The following is a 21,646-nucleotide window of genomic DNA, read 5'->3' as shown; positions in this document are numbered from 1 at the left end:
TATATATCATAGTCCTATAAATCAAATATGGTGGCATTTGATTTATAGGACTACGATATATTTATATTTTTAAATGGTTATCTTAATGTCTTAATAAATATAGGGATCTTTTTTTTTATCTATGTCTAGCAATCTCCTGTTTTGTTTTGGTATTATTTATGAAACGACTTGGCTCTGAAAAATATGGCTGATGAAGATTAGAACGGAACAGCCTGATCAGTCGACTGGTAAAAGGCGAGTATGCCAGGGTGGAAGAAAATGGTGGACAGTTGTCTGGTATTTGTGAACGGAGCAAGCTGAACATCGTAGAGATGTCTCTCAGAGGATGAGGGAAGAGGGTAAAAAGAAAGATCTTGACCTGCAGAATTTGTTGGACAGACTTCACTCTTGGAAGTAAAGATTGTATGGTGTGGGGCATGATCATGGGCTCAATACAGACTGGAAGCTGACTGATTAGATCTGATCAAGGGCAGAATGGGATCCGGGAAATACAAAACAGAGGAAAATGTGATGAGGTGCTTGGTACATACAAGGGTATGAGTGTGGCCAGTGGAGAGCATGCGTGGCGAATGCTGGCTCGCAGGTGATAACGCACAGGAAATGTTTGCACAGCGGTTGATGTCTTTTAGAAAAGTAGGTGCACAGGGGTTGATATGAACTAGTGAAAATGTGATGTCATGAGAGGGAAGTGGTGTGCAAGAGGTAGCGGTGATAGAAAAATTGGTACACAGGGGGAATGATGTGAAAGAAAAGGTGTAAAGCAGGTGAAACGTGTGAGAAAAGTTGGGAGATGAGGTGAATTGTGTAAGAAAATTGGATGCACAGCATGTGATGTGAGAAAAAAGCCGATGCACATAGTGGTGGCATGTGTGAGAAGAAATTGTGTATACAGTGACACATGTGAGGAAAACTGGAGCGCAGGGGTGACAAAAGCTGGTGAGAATAGGAGAGAGACTGGTACACAGGTGGCGATAAGGGGAAAAAAAAAAAAAAAAGCTGGTGTACTTGATGGTGGCATTTGTGCATGCAATCATAAACCAGTGGACAATTTATTATGTGTAAGTTGCCACTATCCCCAAGTCAAGAGTAGTCTAATATTACATGTTCGTCCACTCATGGCACTGGGTAGACATTGAATGGAGATACACTGTTTAATCTCCTAAAAAATCATTCTAGAACTAAATATTCCCATTGGGTTTTTGGACAAGCACAATAGGGCCGTTCCACTCACTAGTAGATACCTCAATCACATCCAGTTGAACCATCTTCTCAATCTACTTTCTCACGTCAGCCCGTCTGGCTTTGGGAATGCGATACGGCTCCTGCATCACAAATACCGGTGCATTGACAGTGTCATGTTTGTCTAAAGTGCACCCAGGAATGAGAAGTAAGACATCCCCGTTCCAGCATTATACCTTTCTCAGTCTGCTGTTTTTGATAAAGCTGGATCTACTGGAATGTCAGGCTTTTTAAGGACTGTACCCACTCACTAACCATCATACCAATGTTTAAGGAAACTAAATGTGCTATATTTGTTCCTCCCTTCTCCCCAATTGACACACCCTATAACTGGCAAAGCCAACAGCTTCTAGCAGTCAATTGGCACCTTGCCAGTGAGCAAAAATTCTGCTTTTCTGAGCTGTGACTAGGAGTGTGTCCCCAGGATTGAAACATTGAACTACAGCAGTTTTAGCATAACTGCTGATTTGCTGTTCCTTAGCCTCTTTTACATGTTGTACAACGGGCCTCATCTATCTCTACCTCTCATACATTTGGGTCACAAACTGTACCAGATTTGGCTCTCTGGGGCATTGCTATTCCCACCCTTCTTTCAACAGGCCCAAGATAACCCTTGGCTGTTTCCCGAACCACAACTCAAAAGGACAAGGCCCCGTAGAGACGTTAGGTACCTTACAGATGACAAACAACAAATCTGGGATAAGCGTGTCCAAAACGGTTTTTTTTTTTTCCCCCTTGTGCCACACTTTCCTCATCACGTGCTTTAATGTTCAGTTAAAGCGTCCACTAAGAAGTTTGTTTGGTGATGGTAGACGGAGGTGTTAAGAGCCATCACCTCTAATAGCTGACACATGTCCTTCATCAACTTGGACATGAACAGAGTGCCCTAGTTAGTGAGAATTTTCTTGGGAATTCCCAAACATGTACAAATCAATATAAGCTCTTTAGCTATGGTGCTGGAATTTGTAACCTGATATCCAGAGACAGTTTCCCTTTGGTATCTATAGTCAAGCACCACTAGTATATATTTGCGCCCAAGAACGAACTTGCAACTAATTTACAACTTATTCAAAGGTTACCAGAAATGCTACTATGTCATCAGCTGGTGACATTTTCTGGCATGTTTCAGTCACGACTCACCAAGGTTAACTCTTCCTGTAAGAGCGTGTTCTCCTTATAGGCCTCTGCAATTCATAGCACCTGAGCAACCATATTCACAATGGCTCACAAAACTTCCTACATGTTCATGTCTACTTAGGTTAGGTAGTGGAAACTTGCTTCCCTAAGCATCCCTATTCAAACATAAGTTGTGACACGAGCACCATTCTGGAGATGCGCACACAAACAACTTTTGTCTTTGAACTTTGCTTTTATTGTCAGGATGGCAAAGTAACATGTAACAGAAAGTTCCAGACATTTTCTTGTGACCTTAATGCTAAAACTAACAGAAACCAACTGTCACAGGCAATAGAGTTTCTGGGATCCGGCTCGGGACCCCAGGGACTAGCTGTGGCAGGAGTGTAGAGGAAAATGGGGGGCTGGATGAATGTCTTGCTCATAGAGCTTGCTTGCAGATACAAAGAAGGTGAATCCGGGGGCGTGGCTAGGTAGCCACTCAAGACGGTCGCACTTGCCTGTAGCTCCGTGCCAAGAGGATAAAATCGGCAGTTATAGTCCACCCACACTAAAATATTCCACCCCAAAGAGCTTTTATACTCCATATGGGAGTTGCTGCTTACCGATCTTACCGCAACTGCTATTCTGGAGCTCTCCCCACGACCCCGGCAGTCTGAGAAGCGCTGCGGTTAGAAGTACAGCAGCCCAGATCGGGGGAACGCGGGGCGGGTGTCGAGACACTCATCCATGGTGTCCAGGCGCAGGACCTTGTCTTCAGCTGCTTTCGCTGTCCCTGGTGGACTGGGGGAACATAGTGCTGTGGGACCGGAAGTCCCTGGACGCCATCGCGCCCTTCTCTTCCGGCGAGTGGATCCTCGTAGTGCCTGCTGGGACCCGCTGTGACGCAGAAGGGGGCGGAGCTATGCTGAACTACACTACGGAGGTAGGGCAAAGCACCCCTCCGATAATTATAACTCCCCAGGCAGCAATCCTCAATGCTCAGTGAGTCATCTCATTTATTTATTCATTCCGCCACTGAAATCAGCCCTGAAGGCATACGCAGTACACAGTGCATAGTGGCCACTCATATTCAGATGCAAAACGGGGGAGTGGCTTAGGTCACAGTTTGGAAAGTAACCTGACTGCAGAGCTTCACAATAGTTATCAACGCATCAGTTTCCATTAATGCAGCAGGGGGACTTGTGCTGTCATCAGATAAACCCGTGGGAACCCCCCAGTGTGTGATCCAGGGATACTGTAGCACCAGTTGCCCGCAGTCTACAGATATAAAAAGTCTCAAAGCATTAAGAGGTTAACATCAAATAAATCCAGCTCAACTCTGTTCCTTTAAGAAGAGTGAAGATTTACCACCCTCTACTGTCTAACTCAAAACTTGTAATTGAAAGTGCTGCCTTATGTCTGCTGTACAATACAGTTTCTCTGTTACTGTGTCTATACTGCTATCTAGTGGCCAGACAACGACCGCTCAGCTGCAGCGAGTTTAACACAACCAAGTGACTTTTTAACCACTCAAGCCTTAAACAACATCTTCCACTTTCCATTTTAGAGTAGGCATGACCGTTTAAATAATACTTTTTGGCCCGGCCCACCCGGAAACACTCTTGTTCACATCTTTTAATCCTGCCTGGTGATCTGCTATTAATCATGCATAAAAACAGCTCCAGAGGTAAAAAGGGGACGCAGACGGGAATCCTCCAACACATGTCAAGACAGGATTCTCCCGTGCATACCACCTCTCCCCCTCCGTCTCCTCGAGCATCAGCGAGAAACACGACTGATTCTGCGGACGCTTTAGCCACTATTTAAGCCATGATGGTTTCACTCCAGAACACCTTCACAACTGAATTTCAAAAACTGTCGGCAGATCTCCGCGGCGAAATTGCGCATTTGTCGAAGCGTACTGCTTCTATTGAACATAAAGTGGATTCCAACTCTAAAGTGTTGCAGGAAACAACGCAAGATATTGACTATCTGAATAGGGAGCTTTTGTTCTATAAAGAGAAATCAGAAGATCTTGAAAACAGAGAACGGCGGAATAATCTTCAGATTCGTAATATTCCGGAATCGGTGGACCACCAGCAGTTGGAACCCTATCTGGTCCGATTATTTCAAAAATTAGTTCCTGAGCTCTCAGAACAAACCATCTGCATTGAACGTGCACATAGGGCCTTGCGCCCTAAGCCTAAAGACACAGAGCCTCCCAGGGATGCGGTCCTTAAGTTCTTGTCCTTTAAAACCAAGGAAAGCATAACTACCGCAAGCAGGAACTCTCCTTATATTCTATTTGAAGTTTCCAGGATTCAAATCTTCCAAGATCTGGCTCCTTCCACAATTTTGAAGCGCAGGGAAATGAAGGACGTCACGAGAACTTTACGAGAGCATGGATATAAATATAAGTGGGGTTTTCCCTTTCGTTTAATTGTAGACGCAGGTGGTCACCAAATCACCATAAGGGACCCTACCGAAGGCAAGGACTTGCTACGTAAACTTGATTTGGGCCGTCCGGTTCCATATTCGATCGCCAGTCAGGGATAGAAACTCTTCATTTCTTTTGGTACCAGGTGTCCATTCTAAATGTCAGCCTGCTGGTTCGGAGGCTGGACATCTACAGCTTCCAGGCTGGTGCGGCTGTTCCACAAACCAAAATCTGTCGCCCTGGGCAAGTACCATTGGTCCTGACACTCTCAACTGAAAGGAACTATGTGTAGTTGATTATGTAAAGTTTGAATTACAAATTATATTTGATAATTTGTTCTATAGATATGTCATACTTAATATGTTGCTCATTTATTCACGCGTTATCCTTGCTATTGAACTTTTCAATGTGTTCAGGTTCTGTCTATACTTTGTTTTTCAAATTGTTCTTTAGGAAAACTCCCTGATGTTGAAGGTCGGCCATGTCTCCTGGGCTCTCCTGCTGTTTTGCACACTGCGAGTGCTGGGGCCTGGTCGACAATATGGTCCTGTCTATAGTCGGTATCTTTGGAGCCTGTTGGATTGCTCGCGGGTCATGGCGGCCTCCTGGTCCCGTAGTCTGGATGGAGTCCCCTGGAATTCTGTTTTTGAATTTAAGTCTTTAAAAATGCTAAAAATGTTCCTTCATTTACGTTATTGTTTTATGGTAACTGTTTATAAGGATTTATATTTCTGTTTGTAATACGTGTTTCTGGGTGGTTTGGGTTAGGTTTCTCAGCCCGGCCTCGCACCCCATATATTCTGGGTCATTGGAGTGTGTGGACAGGTTAGTCCTCATAATCTCCCTATTCACATTACTCTAACTTTAGTAACGTGAAACCCAATTCCTGAGCCCGTTCGACCCATTCTACTTGAGACGGTTCGGATTTCCACTTTTCCGTGGGCTCAACCTCAGTGGTCACCTCTTCCCCCTCACTTTGCTGGGTGAGGTGGTCGATCACTAGCTACCCTTATCATTACACCAATAATCCCCTCCCACACTTCCCCTCCCCCTTTCTTTCTCTTCTTTTTTTGCTACCCAAGCTTTACTTGCTCCCTCTTACTTTTACAGAGCATCATGTCTTTGACTTTTGCTTCCATTAATGTTAAGGGGCTTAACACACCACAAAAGAGATCACTACTACATAGAACTGTAAAAGATTTGAAAGCTGATTTTGTATTCTTACAGGAGACTCATTTTAAACAGGGCGACCATCCCTCCTTGTCCTCCCGTAGATTTCCCACTGTGGAATATGCCTCCCTACCAGTCAAGAGATGTGGAGTTGCCGTCATGATTAGGAATTCCGTGCCCTTTCAACTTACAGCGTCTAGTCTAGACCATGAAGAGCACTTCATTATATTGGTGGGTCAGGTGGGACATCAAACTATTACTGTGGCGAATATGTATGCCCCTAACACGGGGCAATCTAGATTCTTTAACAAATTTTTCCTTGAGCTAAGTAAAATACAGAGAGGTCTTCTCCTGATAGGCGGAGACTTTAATACTATACTGTCAGAGGATCTAGATAGGTCAGGAACACGTCATGTCCCCCCACCTACCACCCAAACAAAAACGCTGATTAAACACATGGCTGGGGCTGGTCTGTTCGACTCTTGGAGAGCCCATAACGTCTCCTCTCGGGAAATTACTTTTTATTCACATCCACACAATTCTTACTCCAGAATTGATATGATCATGGGCTGCAGTAAAGTTATACAACTTCTCACTCGTACTGATATACTCACCAACCCGTGGTCGGATCACTCAATAGTCACGGCTTTGTTTGATCTGTTGGATAAATCTAAAAGTAACTCATCCTGGAGATTAAACAAATCTTTACTCAAGCTACCCGTGTTTAAAGAGCAGATTGAGTCTCACCTCCAAGAATACTTTGAACTTAATCTAACACCTGACACCCCTCTTCCCACGATCTGGGAGGCACATAAATCAGTTATCAGAGGGGCCATTATTAAGTTTGCCTCCTTTCGTAAAAAACAACAAACCTTGAAACTAAACTCTCTTACTGCCCAGTTGCAACAGCTAGAGGGTATTCACAAACAAACTCATTCAAATATAGTATATAAGCAAATCTTCTCCATTAGAGGTTAAATCCAATCTTTGTTAGCGGAAAAGACTGAGAGGGCCCTCCGCTGGCTCAATCAAAAATTTTGAGAAAAGTAATAAGTCTGACACTATGCTAGCAAACAAATTGAAGGCAAAACGGGCTGCTCAGGCAATAATAGCAGTAAGAGACAAGAAGGGTACGCTGAGTTACAACCCGAAAGCTATCAACGATTCTTTTTATAGTTACTACAAATCTCTATATAATCTGAATAAAGAGGGCACCCCTGTACCCCCTCACCGTCTAGTATTCAACAATTCCTAAAGACATGTAACCTTCCAAAGCTAGACAAGAACATAGCTTCCAAACTGAACGAAGACATTAGTGAGGAGGAGCTTAAGATAGCTCTTAAATCCCAAAAGACTTCCAAGGCTCCTGGTCCGGATGGATTCACCACCTCGTACTATAAAACCTTTAAGCATATTTTGTCTCCGCACTTACTTACTAATTTTCAATTCTATCCTACGGGGGGAACAATTTCACAGAGACGCCACACGTTGCAATATTATAGTAATACCCAAGCCTAATAAGGATCCCAAGTTGTGTGCTATCGGCCCATCTCGTTGCTAAATGCGGATATTAAGCGATTTGCCAAAATTCTGGCAAATAGGTTGAACAATCATCTGTCGCACCTTATAGACCCAGATCAAGTTGGATTCGTCCCAAACAGACAAGCTCTAGACAATACTAGGAGAACTATGGTCTGGTTTATGTAAGAAATCAAATCTAAACTTCCTTCTGTAGTCTTGGCGTTAGACGCAGAGAAAGCCTTTGATAGGCTCTCCTGGCCATTTATGTTTCAAACCCTCCAATCCTTTGGATTCTTTGGAAATTTTCTTCAAGGTATTCAAGCCTTATATCATAGCCCATCCTCCTCGGTGTCGACAAATGGTTTGAGTTCTTCCGTGTTTGGCATCGGGAATGGGACGAGACAAGGTTGCCCTCTCTCCCCTCTTATCTATGCACTATGTATCGAACCACTTGCTGCTCGGATTCGACTGAACCCAGATGTGAGGAATCCAGGTCAAGAGTACACAATATAAGATATCGCTGTTTGCAGATGATGTCCTTCTCACATTATCATCACCTCAAACTTCTCTTCCTAATTTATTCATGGAATTGCAAAATTTCGGCTTTCTTTCCGGGTAAAGTAAATAACTCCAAATCAGAAGCGCTTGCGCTACATCTTTCACCTCACATAAAGAAAGTCTTCGAGCTTAATTTTGCTTTTCAGTGACGGCCCAAAGCAATCCGATATCTGGGAGTCTATATAACAAACTCCTACGAAACTTTGTTTCAGGCTAATTTCCCCCCTTTGTTGTCCATAATAAAACGTGACCTATCGACCTGGGGTTCTCTTTACATCTCGTGGTTCGGAAGGATCAATGCCATCAAAATGAATGTCTTACCCAGACTTTTATATTTATTTCAGACCCTTCCGGTTAAAGTACCTGACTCTTTCTTGAGCTCTATTCAATCTATATGCGGTGTGTTTGTATGGCAGGGTAAGAGGCCCAGACGCAGCAAACTTTGTCTAGCTAAATCTAAATATAATGGTGGCCTGGATCTCCTCCTGTTTGACAGATATTACAAAGCTACACAATTGACTCATCTCATTTCTTGTCTCTCGCCATTGGGAACCAAGAGGTGGGTGGATATTGAAGATTTGTCGTCTCCAGATATAGGAGTTCGCTTTCTACCTTGGATTCCCAGGGCTGTCAGACCAGCCTCAGCCCTTGTTACGCCCTCCATCCGTTTTACACTGGAAGTTTGGGACAAATTGAACAAAAAATATACACTAGCCCCATACCCTTCGCCTCTCACCCAGCTGTGGAGACACCCTGGTTTCCCACAGGGGTGCATCAATGCTTTTGCTTACCCTTGGAGGAATGCAGGAATAGACCGTTTTCTTCATTTGATGGGAGAGCATGCTCCACGCTCTTTCACAGACCTGAGTGAGAGACATGCACTTCCAAGCAACCTTTACTTTCACTATGTACAAATTAAAAGCTTTATTCAAGCCCACTCATTCATCTAGGTTGCGGTTGACAACATCCTTCGAGAGGCACTGTATTTATAGTCCGGGTCGCCGTGGCTATATATCGATCCTGTATAGTTCCCTCGTGTCCTCCTCATCTTCTCCTAAGGAACCGTTTGTGCAGGCTTGGGAACAGGATCTTGGGGTGACCCTAGACGAGGAGAGATGGTTGCTCATTCGTGAAAAAATCTCAAGGTCATCTATTAATACAGCTATCCGTGAAAACTCATACAAGGTCTACACCAGATGGTATATGGTCCCTGAGAGGCTCCATTCCATCTTTCCCCAAACTTCAAATTTATGTTAGCCTGATTATGGGGCGGTGGGCTCTTTTCTTCATGTTTGGTGGGATTGCCCTTTGGTGGCTATATTCTGGGACAAAGTTATATCACTGGTCTGACAGGTTACCTCAATTAACGTGCCTAAGAATCCACTCTCGGTGTTTCTATACCAACCTATCAAGGGCATTACTAAGACATCAGATAAGCTGATCCGACACATCTATAATGCAGCTAAGTTACAAATCGCCAGTGAATGGAAGAAGGCCTCACAACCTTCTAAAGAGGGCGTTATGAAAAGAACTTGGCACACGGCATCCATGGAATATATGACTAGTCTCCTCCGTGACAAGGTTCCCACGTTCCACAAAATATGGGATCCTTGGTATAGCTTTAACAACAGTACTATGCCAGGCCTCTCATAAGCCTAAGTTGCTTCTCCCTCCTTTTCTTTCTTCAATCTCAGTAACTCTCTTTCTCCTATTCTCTTTGTGTTCCCTCTATCCACCTCTCCCCCTTCCTTCCTTCCCCTCGCACCTCTCCCCAAAAAAAATAAAAAATCATAGCAGTGTGTTCTATTCGCTAGATAAGTACAATGGTACAAGATGCACCTTTGCTATTGGGAAAATTTTTCTATCTCAATTGTTCACTTTGCAGATCTTTAACTCCCTCCCGGAATGTAACTGGATGAGAAAAATGTATCTTTATTTTGTCTGTTCTTTTTTTTGCGTTTCTCATTTTTCTTATCTGATGTCCTTATATTTAGTAATATTGGTACTTGGACAAGATGTATGACCTGTACTGTTGTGCTTTATACATGTATCTGCTGTTATAAATAAAAAGTTAAAAAAAAAAAAAAAAAAAGAAGGTGAATACACTCAGAGGTAATGATGAAGATCTGTACACAGCAGGGGGAGAAAAGTCGTAATCAGGATGAGGCTGAATACACACAAAGGGTAGAGATCTGTAAACAGCAGATAGTCTGGAGCAGTCAAAACAGCAACTTGTAGTTCTGGAACCAGGAACTATGAAGTGCTGCACTGGCAACTTGCTGAGTGTAGGAGGGGAGTCAGTCTCCAGAGGAAGCCAACTGGGGAATGGGATCAGGTGTTCAGACTTAGCAGGAAGTTTTAGCAAATGTCTCACCCAAGATGGCAGCCTCCAGTGCTGCAGACAGAAGTCACGCTTGTCCCAGGATAACATGCTGCATACAACCAGGAGGAAGATGTCCGGTAATATGGTACCGCCGAGTGGTGTAAACAGGGCTAAGACCCTGATTAGTGACACCAACTCCCTAGACAATGGCCAAATGGTTTGGCATCAGTCACACTGAATAATAAACTCCAGCTTAAGAATTTTACATTCCTCAAACAGCTCAATGGACAGGTGAAACTCGCACCTGGTCTTTAAAAAGGTGTTCTCTGCAGCTGCTGTAAGCTGTGGGAAAAAAGATGCATCTAAACCACTTCAAAATATGTTAAATCACACTCTATACTAGTGGATTCCAAACTTTCTCAGTTCGAGGCACCCTTAGTGGCTCCATAATTTTTTTAAGGCGCCCCTAAGCCAAAATAATTACCAAGTATTCACCAGCCTTGCTTACCACCAGCCCTGGCCACAGCACCCAGTTTGGGAACCACTGCTCTATACTATTATTATGTCATACATATGTCCTCCACTTGTGTATCATTGAAGTAGATGAACTGCTGTATAAATGTGTAATGTCTGCAACCTTGCCCTGTAGACTGTCACCTGAATAATTCCTCTCTGATTTTAATTTCTCTTTGCCTATGGCAAACAACTCCCTTTATCACAATATATATTGTTAACTTTAAGAGTTCACAGACCATTAGTTTATAGGGTAATTATCATAATTCTTGTTGACTTTTTTCTTAACTATATTTGTGTACTATAGCAGCTGAAATAATACCCTATAAACAATGAAAACAAGACAGCACAGTGATTAGTGTGTGTTAGGAAATTTATACCATAAGCTCCAATGAGGCAGGAATTGACATGAACTGTGAAGAAAACAGATTTTAGTTGTTACATTGGTTACAGCCACCAATATGTTTCAATGAGCCTATTGTGGGATGGTTGTATTGCTAAGACTACAAATGAAGCCAGGTGGGTAACGAGTGACAAGATGGCGAAAGTCACTTCACCCAAGTGGTATATCGGGTAACAAGTGACTAAAGCATAAAAGAGTTTAATGTGATGTGGATTACACGTATTACAAGGCTAATGCGGCTATCAACAGACCAAGCGGAGTAATTCCAGTAGAGGGGGAAAATACATAGTCCATGGGGGAGGTAAGGGTGGTTTGGTCAGTAAGAACTCTAAACCAATCCAAAAATGTCCACAGATAGGGGTCTGTTAATTCCCACAGGGTCTCGAGATGGGTTTTAAAAAAGAGCCTGTCCTGAGAGAGATGGTGTGTTTGTGTTGAGGAAAGACAGAGACTAGAGGCAATACTCTGACCAGAGTAATGTAACCCTTGGATTATACCATGTTCGATTGTTGGGACTAACATTAAATGAGAAAGTAGATAAAAATAGTTTAATTAAAAAATAGAACTGTCCATACCTGCAGGAGACAAAATGAAATGCTCAATCAGAATCTGATGTTCTATTGCAGCTTAAATATACTTTCAGTTTGATATTTTATTTTTTACATTTTTTTGTACATTGGGGTAAATTGCATACATTAATTTTATCTATTAATAAATTGTACACAAAATGTATTCACTAAATCCATCAATTTCCTATATTCAGCAATAAATTAGAATGCACTGGAGTTTTTCTTGTGCTAAACATTTATTCTTGTTGCTTCATCTTTAGCCAAGCTCAATTCCTTACAAGAATTGATCAAATTCTATGAAAATCAACTGAGATCTTACAAACCAATCATTCAGGCTGTTGTCTCTGCAGTGCCCTATAAATGCCTTCATTTTGAATACAACTGACAAGCAAATATTCCTTAAGCAGTAATTTTAGTGTGTGACAGGTTACTATTAAATATTACTGTTCACAAAGTGTAACCTTAATAATCCAGGTTGGAACAAATCATCTTTGATTCTTAAAAGAGAACATTTGTATTTAGAAACATATGCATACTAAAAAACTATACTCATTTGGAATTAAGGCATTACACAAGTTACCATTTTACTGCACATCTACAGATGAATCTTGGAAATAGTTGAATCTTGGAAATTCAAAATTGTAGAGTATGAGTTGCCTTCAGAAGTTAAGTTTTTATAACGATGTATATTTCTCTTCTCCTTGGTGTCTTGCTTTGTGCTGGCTAGTATACTCATGGTATAATTCTTTAAACACTTCTCTTACTTCCATGGGTAAGGATGCATTTAAGAACTTAATATCACGATCAATGCATAGGTCCATAATGTGAAAGATTCCTTCTGTTAAATGCTTCTTTACAGCAGGCTGAAGTGTCACCTGGATGAAAATGGACTTGTTAAATCATAATTAGAGATTTATCAATTGAATTATTTATTTGCAAATGTAATGGTGTAAATGTGTGTGAAACAGCCACCTTTCCTTGACTGAACACCATTAAGAATGATTTGGGGTTTTTCCTGTTATTGGGCCCCATCAGTAATTGAGTGTAAACTATAGATTTACATTTTAACTATATAGATAACCCAAGGCTTTTTCGTGTCTATCATTTGTATTTTGATTGGCCCAGACATTTTTAATAAGTTTTGCAATCATATTTATGTGAAACTTTATTCTCACACCTAATAAGATACACAGAAACTTATTTTAGATATACCCAATTGTGTTTTTCTTTGAAGCAAATGTTTTTACTTTAGATGGTACAAATAGTGAAATTATGCCTTTTTATAAATGTGGCACGAATGCCATCTACTACTGCTTTTACTTTGTATCTAATGGTATACTGATTAACGTCTTAATACAATTTATGCACACCTCTAATTATATATGAATGCCATGAGATAGCTATTTTTTACACCAGTCAGCCACTGACAAGTGAAGTGAATAACATTGATTCTCTCGTTACAATGGCACCAGTCAATATATTAGGCAGCAACTGAACAGTCAGTGCTTGAAATTGATGTGTTGGAAGCAGGACAAATAGTCAAGTGTAAGGATCTAAACAACTTTGACAAGGGCCAAATTGTGCTGACTGGGTCAAAGCATCTACAAAACAGAAGGTCCCGGTGTTGCCAGTATGCAGTGGTCGACAGACATGGGTGCCCAAGGTTCATTGATGCACGTGGGGAGAGAAGGATAACCCGTCTAGTCCAATCCCACAGAAGAGCTACTGTAGCACAAAGTTAATGCTGGCTATGAAATAATGGTGTCAGAACACAGTGCTTGACCGGTCTGCGGCTACGCAGAACCATACAAAGCAGTGTCCCATTGCTGACCCTTGTCCACTACTAAAAGTGCCTACAATGGGCACGAGTGCCAGAACTGGACCATGGAATATTGGAGGAAGGTGTCCTGACCTGATGAATCATGTTTTCTTTTATATCATATGGCTAGCCAGGTGCACGTGCATCGTTTACCTAGGTAGAGATGGCACTAGGATGCACTATGGGAAGAAGGCAAGCCGGCGGAGGCAGTGGGATGCTTGGGCAACGTTCTGCTGGGAAACCTTGGGTCCTGGAATTCATGTTACTTGACATGTACCACCTACTTAAACAATGTTGCAGATCAAGTAAACCCTTTCATGGCAACGGTATACCATGATGGCAGTGGCCTCTTTCAGCAGGATAATGCCCCCTACCACACTGTAAAAACTGTTCAGCATTGGTTTGAGGAACATGACAGAGTTCTGTGTTCAGAGTGTTGACTTCAAATTCCCCAGATAGAAATCCGACTGAGCTATTGAGATTGAGTGGGATGTGCTGGAAAAACAAGTCAGTCATGGAGGCCCCATCTTGCAACTTACAGGACGTAAAGTAACTGCTGCTAACGTCTTGGTGCCAGATACCACAGAACACCTTCAGAGGTCTTGTGGAACTGTTTTGGCGCACGAGGAGGACCTATGCAATATTAGGCAGGTAGTTGTAATGCTGTGGCTAATCAGTGTATATCTAGCCCAGAGGACTACACAAGCACTCTGCAATCATGCTTCATTAAGGGAAAATAAATCATTTAAACGATGTGTGTGTGTGTGTATATATATATATATATATATATATATATATATATATATATATATTGTATTATCTATTGTTTAAACAGCACTTCATTGTGCACGAAATACACTTTACATGCATAAGTAATTCATAAAGAAATCCCCCCCCCAGAATAGCTCACACTTTCACATTGTTGTTAGAACACAGATGGCAAAGTAAAGGTGAAGAAAACTGCATACCTTCTGAAGCTCATGTACATATTGTGAAACAATGGAAGTAGAAAACACAGTGAATTCTTCGGTTTTTGCAGCAATAAAAGTATACATCCGTTCAACTAGTTGTGCACATTTTAGTATGGTCTCTGATTCAGAAGGACTACCTTTTAAGAGAAAAAATGTATTACAAGATATAATGGCTACAACACATGGTGGAGTAATGATTACTTAAAAAGAATGCCAGCGATTACAATCAACTTCTGATTTTGATTATGGCTGGTTGAAACTGTGGTCAGATAATGAAGGTAAGCCGACTGCCTACAGTGACCATGTAACCACACTAATGTTTTCAAATAAGAACTGTTTGTTACTTTTCAATTATGCATATTTGCCAATAAAACCTCACAAATATTACCTCTCTCTTTTTGTCGTCCTTCTTGCATGACCGATGCAACCAATCTGTAAAAACTGCTCAAAAACGTTGCAACCGCTTTTAACATTGCCTTGAGGTAAAGTAGGGAAAGATGCATTAAAATGAGGGAATACAAAAGCAGAGCAAATAGTCAAAGTTAAACACAATTACATGTCAAAATTGTGGTCACACAGAGGCTGTCATATGAGAATGTAACTTATTTTCCATTTAGAAGCTCTATGCACATATTATAAAAGAAGAACGTTCATACAGTTCTGCAAAATATGAAGCTATTTTTGTCAGTGGGACCACGTCCTCCTCATACCTCCACATATAAAGAGGGTGGACCATTTGCTTGAAAGATTCTTGATTTACACTCATTGAGGATAGGCAAGGCAGGAATTAATCTGATTTAATTGACATCTTCCATTGTCTAGGTGCTACAGCAGTCACCCTGCTATGCACATGTCCTAACATAGTAACATAGTTGATGAGGTTGAAAAAAGACACCAGTCCATCAAGTTCAACCTATTTTGGATCTCCTGCGATCCTGCACTTATATTTGAAATTGATCCAGAGTAAGCAACCGACAATCTGTTTCAATTGTGAAAATCCCCCCAGACTCAATATTGCAGTCCTATTTTTACCCTATATCCACTACGATCCTACATTTTAATTAACGGTCGTATCCCTGGATACACCTTTCCGCTAAAAATTTGTCTAACCCTTTCTTAAACATATCTATTGAATCTGCCATCACAACCTTTCCTGGCAATGAATTCCATATCTTGACTGCCCTTACTGTAAAGAACCCCTTCCTTTGCTGGTTGTGAAATTTCCTCTCCTCTAACCTTAGGGTGGGACCACGTGTCCTCTGTATAGTCCTTGGGGTAAAAAGTTCCCATGAAAGTTCTCTGTATTGACCCCTAATGTATTTGTACATAGTAATCATATCTCCCCTTAGACGCCTCTTTTCTAAAGTAAACATGCCTAAACTGGCTAACCTTTCCTCATAACTTAATGACTCCATACCCTTTATCAATTTTGTCACCCTTCTCTGAACCCTTTCTAGTTCCAAATTATCTTTTTTATAGAGTGGTGCCCAGAACTGTACTGCATATACAAGATGAGGTCTTACCAACGATTTATACAGTGGCAAAATTACACTGTCTTCTCTTGCATCTATGCCCCTTTTTATGCATGCCAATACTTTGTTTGCTCTTGCAGCTGCTGCTTGACATTGAGCACTATTGCTAAGTCTACTGTCTACGAGCACTCTCAAATCCTTTTCCATTATAGATTCTAAATTAATTCCATTTAATTTATAGATTGCGTTCTTGTTTTTGATCCCTGAATGCATAACCTTACATATATCTGTGTTAAACCTCATATTCCATTTGGCCGCCCAATCCTCCAGTTTAAGTCCCTCTGTAAAGAAGCTACAGCTCTGATTTTATTACCTTACAGAGTTTAGTGTCACCTGCAAAAATAGAAACTTTACTCACTAAACCATCACCAAGGTCATTAATGAATATATTAAAAAGGAGTGGCCCCAGCACGGAACCTTTAGGTACTCCACTTAAGACTATTGACCTACTGAAAGGAAACGTTTATCTTGCCTATTCACCTAATACAATAGGTGGTGGAAGCGATAAAGGTGTGTATGGTGATTAGTGTTTAGCAGTGGGGCTTAGGTAGATCTGTAACCTGTGTGATAGGCGAGTGCAAGACTGAGTACTGGAACTTTGTCTAACCCCTTACAGTAATGACATGATGTGTATGTTCCCCACACCCCCCAAAAAAAAAATTATTCGTATGTGGCCTTGTGTTTTTATATGGTCATAGAACTCCCCAGTGTGACTTCTATTATCGTTTTATTTCACATTCGGAGGTGCATTATACTAGATTGCATTTTAAACAGTTATTTAAAATTTCACCAAAAGAACATTTCCACGTCTGGAAATGCCCTTTGAAAACTGAATACCTCTAACCTCTTGTACCACATAGGAGTGCCCCCCCTACTGTGTCATGCAGTGGCGGAACTACCATTGGTGCAGCAGATACGGTGTCATGGGGCCCACTGCACGGGGAACTAGCGAGCTGTGAGCCCCGATTCCCTACTCCCCGCACCAGGGCCCGCAGCCCGCTAGTGTCCTGTTTCAATTCAGCATAGAGAGAGCTGGAAATTATTGCTATTTAGATGGGAGTACACAGCTGCTGATATTATAATGCTAAAATCCTTGTACAATTATTTTTTCTCTTTACAAATAAACAAGCATCTGTAGGTGTCTACTGTGCAAATAATGATATAATGTAATCTGATAGTCTTAGAGTTGCAACTAGTGATGATTGGACTTTGAAATGCCATTACAGTGATATTACATGGTGGAGAGATAGACTGCACAGGACGTTCCATCAGTCAGCTCAGCAAACTGAATCCATCTTTAGAGTGGAAATGTCCTTTTAGAAATATTAATGCTGCTTTCTGCAAGTAGAAGCTAGGAAATAATTTTATCTCCCCATAGATTGTAAGCTTGCGAGGAGCGTTCTCTTACCTCTCTGCCTGTATGTATTACCCAGTATTGTTTTATAAATGTTTGTTCCCAATTGTAAAGCGCTATATAAATAAATGATGATGATGATCTCCACAGATGCCATTATGACCATTATCAAAAATGTTGGTTAAAAAAATACAATTCTTTAAACATCATACAAGATCTAAAGCCTTGTAATGGCAGAAAACCATTTGATTATTTGTTCAAATGGTTATATCATTAGCCATCTATATTCAAATATTAATAACAACTTTTTAGACAATTTTAATAGTTTGACAGGATGGACCACCTATGCCACCCTGTCTGTTGTTGCTGGGAACCCGCTGGGCTTACTTTGCCACCGTTCCCTTTCGTTATTCCAAATGCGCCCTCTTTCCGCAGGAGGAGGCGCTTAAAAAGGCTGCCACCACTGGACTCCTATACCGGCATCCAGAACTGGGTTTCTTCTGGGTAACTGACGCTGCTAGCGTATCTCGTTGCTGGTGTATCTGGGCTGGTACTCCTGACCTCTTAATATGGATCAGGAAAGTTGCGGATGGATCCCCCCTGGCCTATCACACTGACCAGGGCTGCATGGATAGGAGGCTGTCCAAACCTCAGACAGCCAGAGAACGGATTAGGGTCTAATCTGCAGGTCACAGGAATACAGCAATATTGAAGATGTTTTCAAGCAGGTCTTTGAAGCAAGATGTTTATTTGCTCTCACTAGTTAGAGGTACCAGTGATCAGGTCAGATGTTGAAATCAGAAGAACAAGTTTCCCATACAAGCTAGTGCCTTTTATACAATTTAGACACAGGCTATTTTTAGCATCAGGATATAACATGTTTACACAAACATGGATTTACATGCATTGCAAAGCCACTAATATTTACACTTGGCTATGAATTTCTTAAAAACCTTGCTGTGATATACTGGATCTTATTTCAGAGGCAGGAGACCCACTAGCAAGTCAAAAGGTTTGACTGGCATGAATACTTCAGACAGTCGCCGAATATACATTCCCAAAGAAAAAGTACAAACCTCAAAACAAGCCATTTCCTCACATCACAATACACAAAATCCTTCGTAAACAAAGGCTCATTGTGTCAGATACATACATCAGAAATAGGCATTTGCTTTAGAAAGGTTAAAAACAGAAAAAACGAATTTTCTACCCTGGTCTCTGAAATAACAATTTCCTATCTCAACATTAACACAAATATCAAACAAAAGTGCTTGTGCAATGATATAAATAAGCGCCCTGTGCTATTTCCTTTAAATAAATTCATACCATAAGCTATTTATATGTGATCCAGTGACAAATAGGTTAAAAGGAAATCTTCTCACCAATATCACTTACTTTCCGAAGGCGTCATTTGTTTAATTTCTTGTACCCTATCCTTCTAGTTATAGACCATTTTCTGAACAAGTTAAATGTCCATATTTCAACCTTTCTATCTTAAAATGTATGTGAATGTATATACTTGTATTTTTGGGTTCTTAAAAGACTGAATAAAAAAAAAAATAGAAGTTTAAAAAAAATAAAAAATAGTTCAGGAAACCAAAAGCATTTTTACACAATTATATATGATTACAGTCCAAGATTAACATTATGGATGTTTATAAAATGTGAAGCTACCTTGGAATGACACTGCAGAATAGAAAACAGCACTTCATGAATTGCTAGAAACACGCTGTAGTATTCTTCAGCTCTCAAGTGGTCAAGCGGCACAGTTAGGAGGGTGCTGAATGAGAGTGTTACATGGTGGAGATTCATTAGATCCATTTCTCCTCGTCTTAACAACAAGGCAAGAGTGTCTAGTAAAGGCACAACGATACGGGAAAGCAGCAAACGGTGCTTGGAAGCTTCCATGCTGAGAGTCTGCAAAAGATGCATAAAAAAAAAATAAGTTATACTCTTTCTAGACACCATGCAGATTTGCAAAACTATTATGTATCAAACCAAAAGAGAAACTTACACAGCAAGTTCTCACAAAACACATATGTATTTTTATAAAAATCAAATTTCTACATTCCCCTACCCATAGGAGGTAATTATGGCATCACACACTCACAATATGGCAATTATTAATTATTTAAGTTCATCACTAGACTACATCTGACATTCTCCTCACCCATCTAGAACCGCCTCAGTCTATCTGAAATGCTGTAGCAAGATTAGTCTTCCTCACTACCATTCCACATCTGCTGTACCATTTTGCAAATCCCTACACTGGCATCCAGTGTTCTGTATAATCCAATTCAAAATTACTCATCTTTACCTACAAAGCCCTCACCAGCAGCAACCTCTTATACATCTCAAATCTTATCTTAAAATACTCTCCCTGTTGAATCTCTCTCTGATCTGCTCCTGGCCTTTGGTTACCATCTTAGTCCCACCTACAAGACCTCTCCTCTTGCACTACCCATTTATGAAATTCGCTACTATGACAAGACAAGACTCTCACCAGCCTTCAAATCTTTAAATTCTCTATGATAACCCATCTCTATACTAGATCTTACCCTACGCCCATCTGTGCTAGCCACACTAATACACTGTCAAAGCTGTCCCAGTCTCCACTCAGCCTCACGCGCGCTCCTTTTGTTTCAGCCATGCCCTCTTTCAAATAGAATGTATTTTCTCTCGTGAGCAAGGTCCAAATTTACTTTTTTGGGGGGTGGATCTTTTATTATGCATGGTTTGACAATAAGATAAAGACACATGGCTTCACATATAGCAGCAGTAGGAAAAGAACAATTACACACAATGTAAGAAAAAGAAAAATGAATCAAGAAGTGACTCTACCTTAAATAAAAAAAAATATGATAAATTAACATAAAATATAGGGCAATAATCACTTGTTAACCTATATATTTGATGGTATTAATTTTCATTCTTGGACTGAAAAATGCTAAATTTAACTAGAAGTTGAGTATTCCAATCCACGGTTGTTGAATTTAAAGGTGTTCGAAATGCATGCTTTATCATAAACTGAGCGATAGATCTATTGTCTGCATGAGCCACATTGGGTGAACACACCCTTGCAGTACTCTGCCTCTTTTTGCACACCCATTCCCTCCCCTGTTCTACCTCTCCAGTTGTAAGGAAGAGCAAATGCTAGATACGCGCAAGTCTGCATTGATGCATATGATCCCACTAGCATAACTGTGCAACTCAACATCAGGCCCGATGTAGCCAGTCTAGACTGGCAAACATGGTTTAATGGAGACCTGTCACTTGTAGTCACGGATATTCAGAGTAAAAAGATTAACTTTGGTAGCTATCTTGAAAATATGTGGACATGGTTTTTAAGTAGGGTTGTGGCGTGCGGTGGTAATCGGATTACTGATGACCACCATGCCGACAACCGTGATTCCTACATAGACCAGCACAGGGTGACAGGCGTCTACGTGACTGTAGACCTGTCTGGCACTGCAGTGTGACGTAGGCGCGAATTTACTTCAATGGTAATTTAAAGCGCCAATGTCCGGACCCTGCAGGCTAAGTGTTAAACCAGTTATCCTGCAGGGTCTGATTTAAATTACCATTGCAGTAAGTTGCGCCCACGTCACACTGCAGTGCCGGACAGGTCTCCAGTCGGATTCGTCGCCTGTCACCCTGCGCTGGCCTCGGACATCACCCTCGTCGTTTTTCAGGCAAGTCTGCTTGTATTTCATTCGTCTTCTTTTCCCATCAGATTTTTATGTAGGAATCACAGTTGTCGGCATGGTGGTCATCGCTCACCCGTACCCAACCCGTGGTGTGGAAGAAGGAGAAATATTACAGACCTTTATGTTTCATTGGGCCAGCTTTAATCATAGCAGCCAGACCAAAAGCTGGACTGTGCGGGTCTGGATACTTTTCATAAAGGCAGAGCTTCAAAAAGAGTGATAAGTTTATGGTCTATGTGAATTCTTTGGAACTGTAGTACAGCACCTTGAGGGAGTTAGAGGCTTTAGGTTGATAGAAATGCACATTACAAATAAACCTGTTATAAAAATTATTATAAAAAATACCCCATTTAAAAAACATGTATAGTGTAATGATTTTGTTCCTTAAAACACATTCATATGATGTAAAAGCAG

General features: G+C 41.1%; 1 protein-coding gene across 2 annotated transcripts in view; it reads right to left on the bottom strand.

Moving 5' to 3' along the window:
* Nucleotides 1-12,066: 12,066 nt before the first annotated feature.
* URB2 (URB2 ribosome biogenesis homolog) overlaps nt 12,067-21,646 on the bottom strand; it is a 72,599-nt gene continuing 63,019 nt past the window's right edge. For both annotated transcript variants that reach the window (XM_075203455.1, XM_075203456.1), the window contains exons 7-10: nt 19,200-19,442; nt 15,028-15,115; nt 14,637-14,776; nt 12,067-12,724 (exon numbers count right to left, since the gene is read on the bottom strand). In XM_075203455.1, the coding sequence (XP_075059556.1) occupies nt 12,524-12,724; nt 14,637-14,776; nt 15,028-15,115; nt 19,200-19,442 (672 nt within the window). In that variant the 3' untranslated portion in view covers nt 12,067-12,523. The remainder of the gene's footprint in view (nt 12,725-14,636; nt 14,777-15,027; nt 15,116-19,199; nt 19,443-21,646) is intronic.

The sequence above is a fragment of the Mixophyes fleayi genome, chromosome 3 (genome assembly GCF_038048845.1).
Source record: "Mixophyes fleayi isolate aMixFle1 chromosome 3, aMixFle1.hap1, whole genome shotgun sequence".
Taxonomy (NCBI): Eukaryota; Metazoa; Chordata; class Amphibia; order Anura; family Limnodynastidae; genus Mixophyes; species Mixophyes fleayi.
The sequence above is the reverse complement of the archived record's forward strand: the minus strand, read 5'-3'. Positions and strand labels throughout refer to the sequence as shown.